General features: G+C 46.7%; 1 protein-coding gene across 1 annotated transcript in view; it reads right to left on the bottom strand.

Moving 5' to 3' along the window:
* Positions 1-289, bottom strand: part of LOC119591041 (G-protein coupled receptor 54-like) — a 58,154-nt gene that overhangs the window by 57,470 nt on the left and 395 nt on the right. Inside the window, exon 2 of the mRNA XM_037939769.1 lies at positions 87-208. Within this exon, the coding sequence (XP_037795697.1) occupies positions 87-208 (122 nt within the window). The remainder of the gene's footprint in view (positions 1-86; positions 209-289) is intronic.

Genomic DNA, 289 nt, shown 5'->3' with positions numbered 1-289 from the left:
ATTATTGTGTACTGCTAAGATAACTATACCTCAGGTGCATCGTAATCATGCATAACATACTAGCTCATGCATATAGAGCGACTCACCTTTCCAGGCTCATTGTGGTGAGAGTGAGCACCGAGCACACGGAGGAGACGGCCTGCATGTAGTAGATGAGCTTGCACAGCAGGAACCCCATCGTCCACGAGTACGAGAGTAAGCGGGCAATCTGGCGAGGAGAAATGGGCTCCGTCTCAGGATTAGAATGTAAATGATATTTCATATACAAAGAACTCTGATACGTTCAGAC

Source organism: Penaeus monodon, chromosome 28 (genome assembly GCF_015228065.2).
Source record: "Penaeus monodon isolate SGIC_2016 chromosome 28, NSTDA_Pmon_1, whole genome shotgun sequence".
Taxonomy (NCBI): Eukaryota; Metazoa; Arthropoda; class Malacostraca; order Decapoda; family Penaeidae; genus Penaeus; species Penaeus monodon.
The sequence above is the reverse complement of the archived record's forward strand: the minus strand, read 5'-3'. Positions and strand labels throughout refer to the sequence as shown.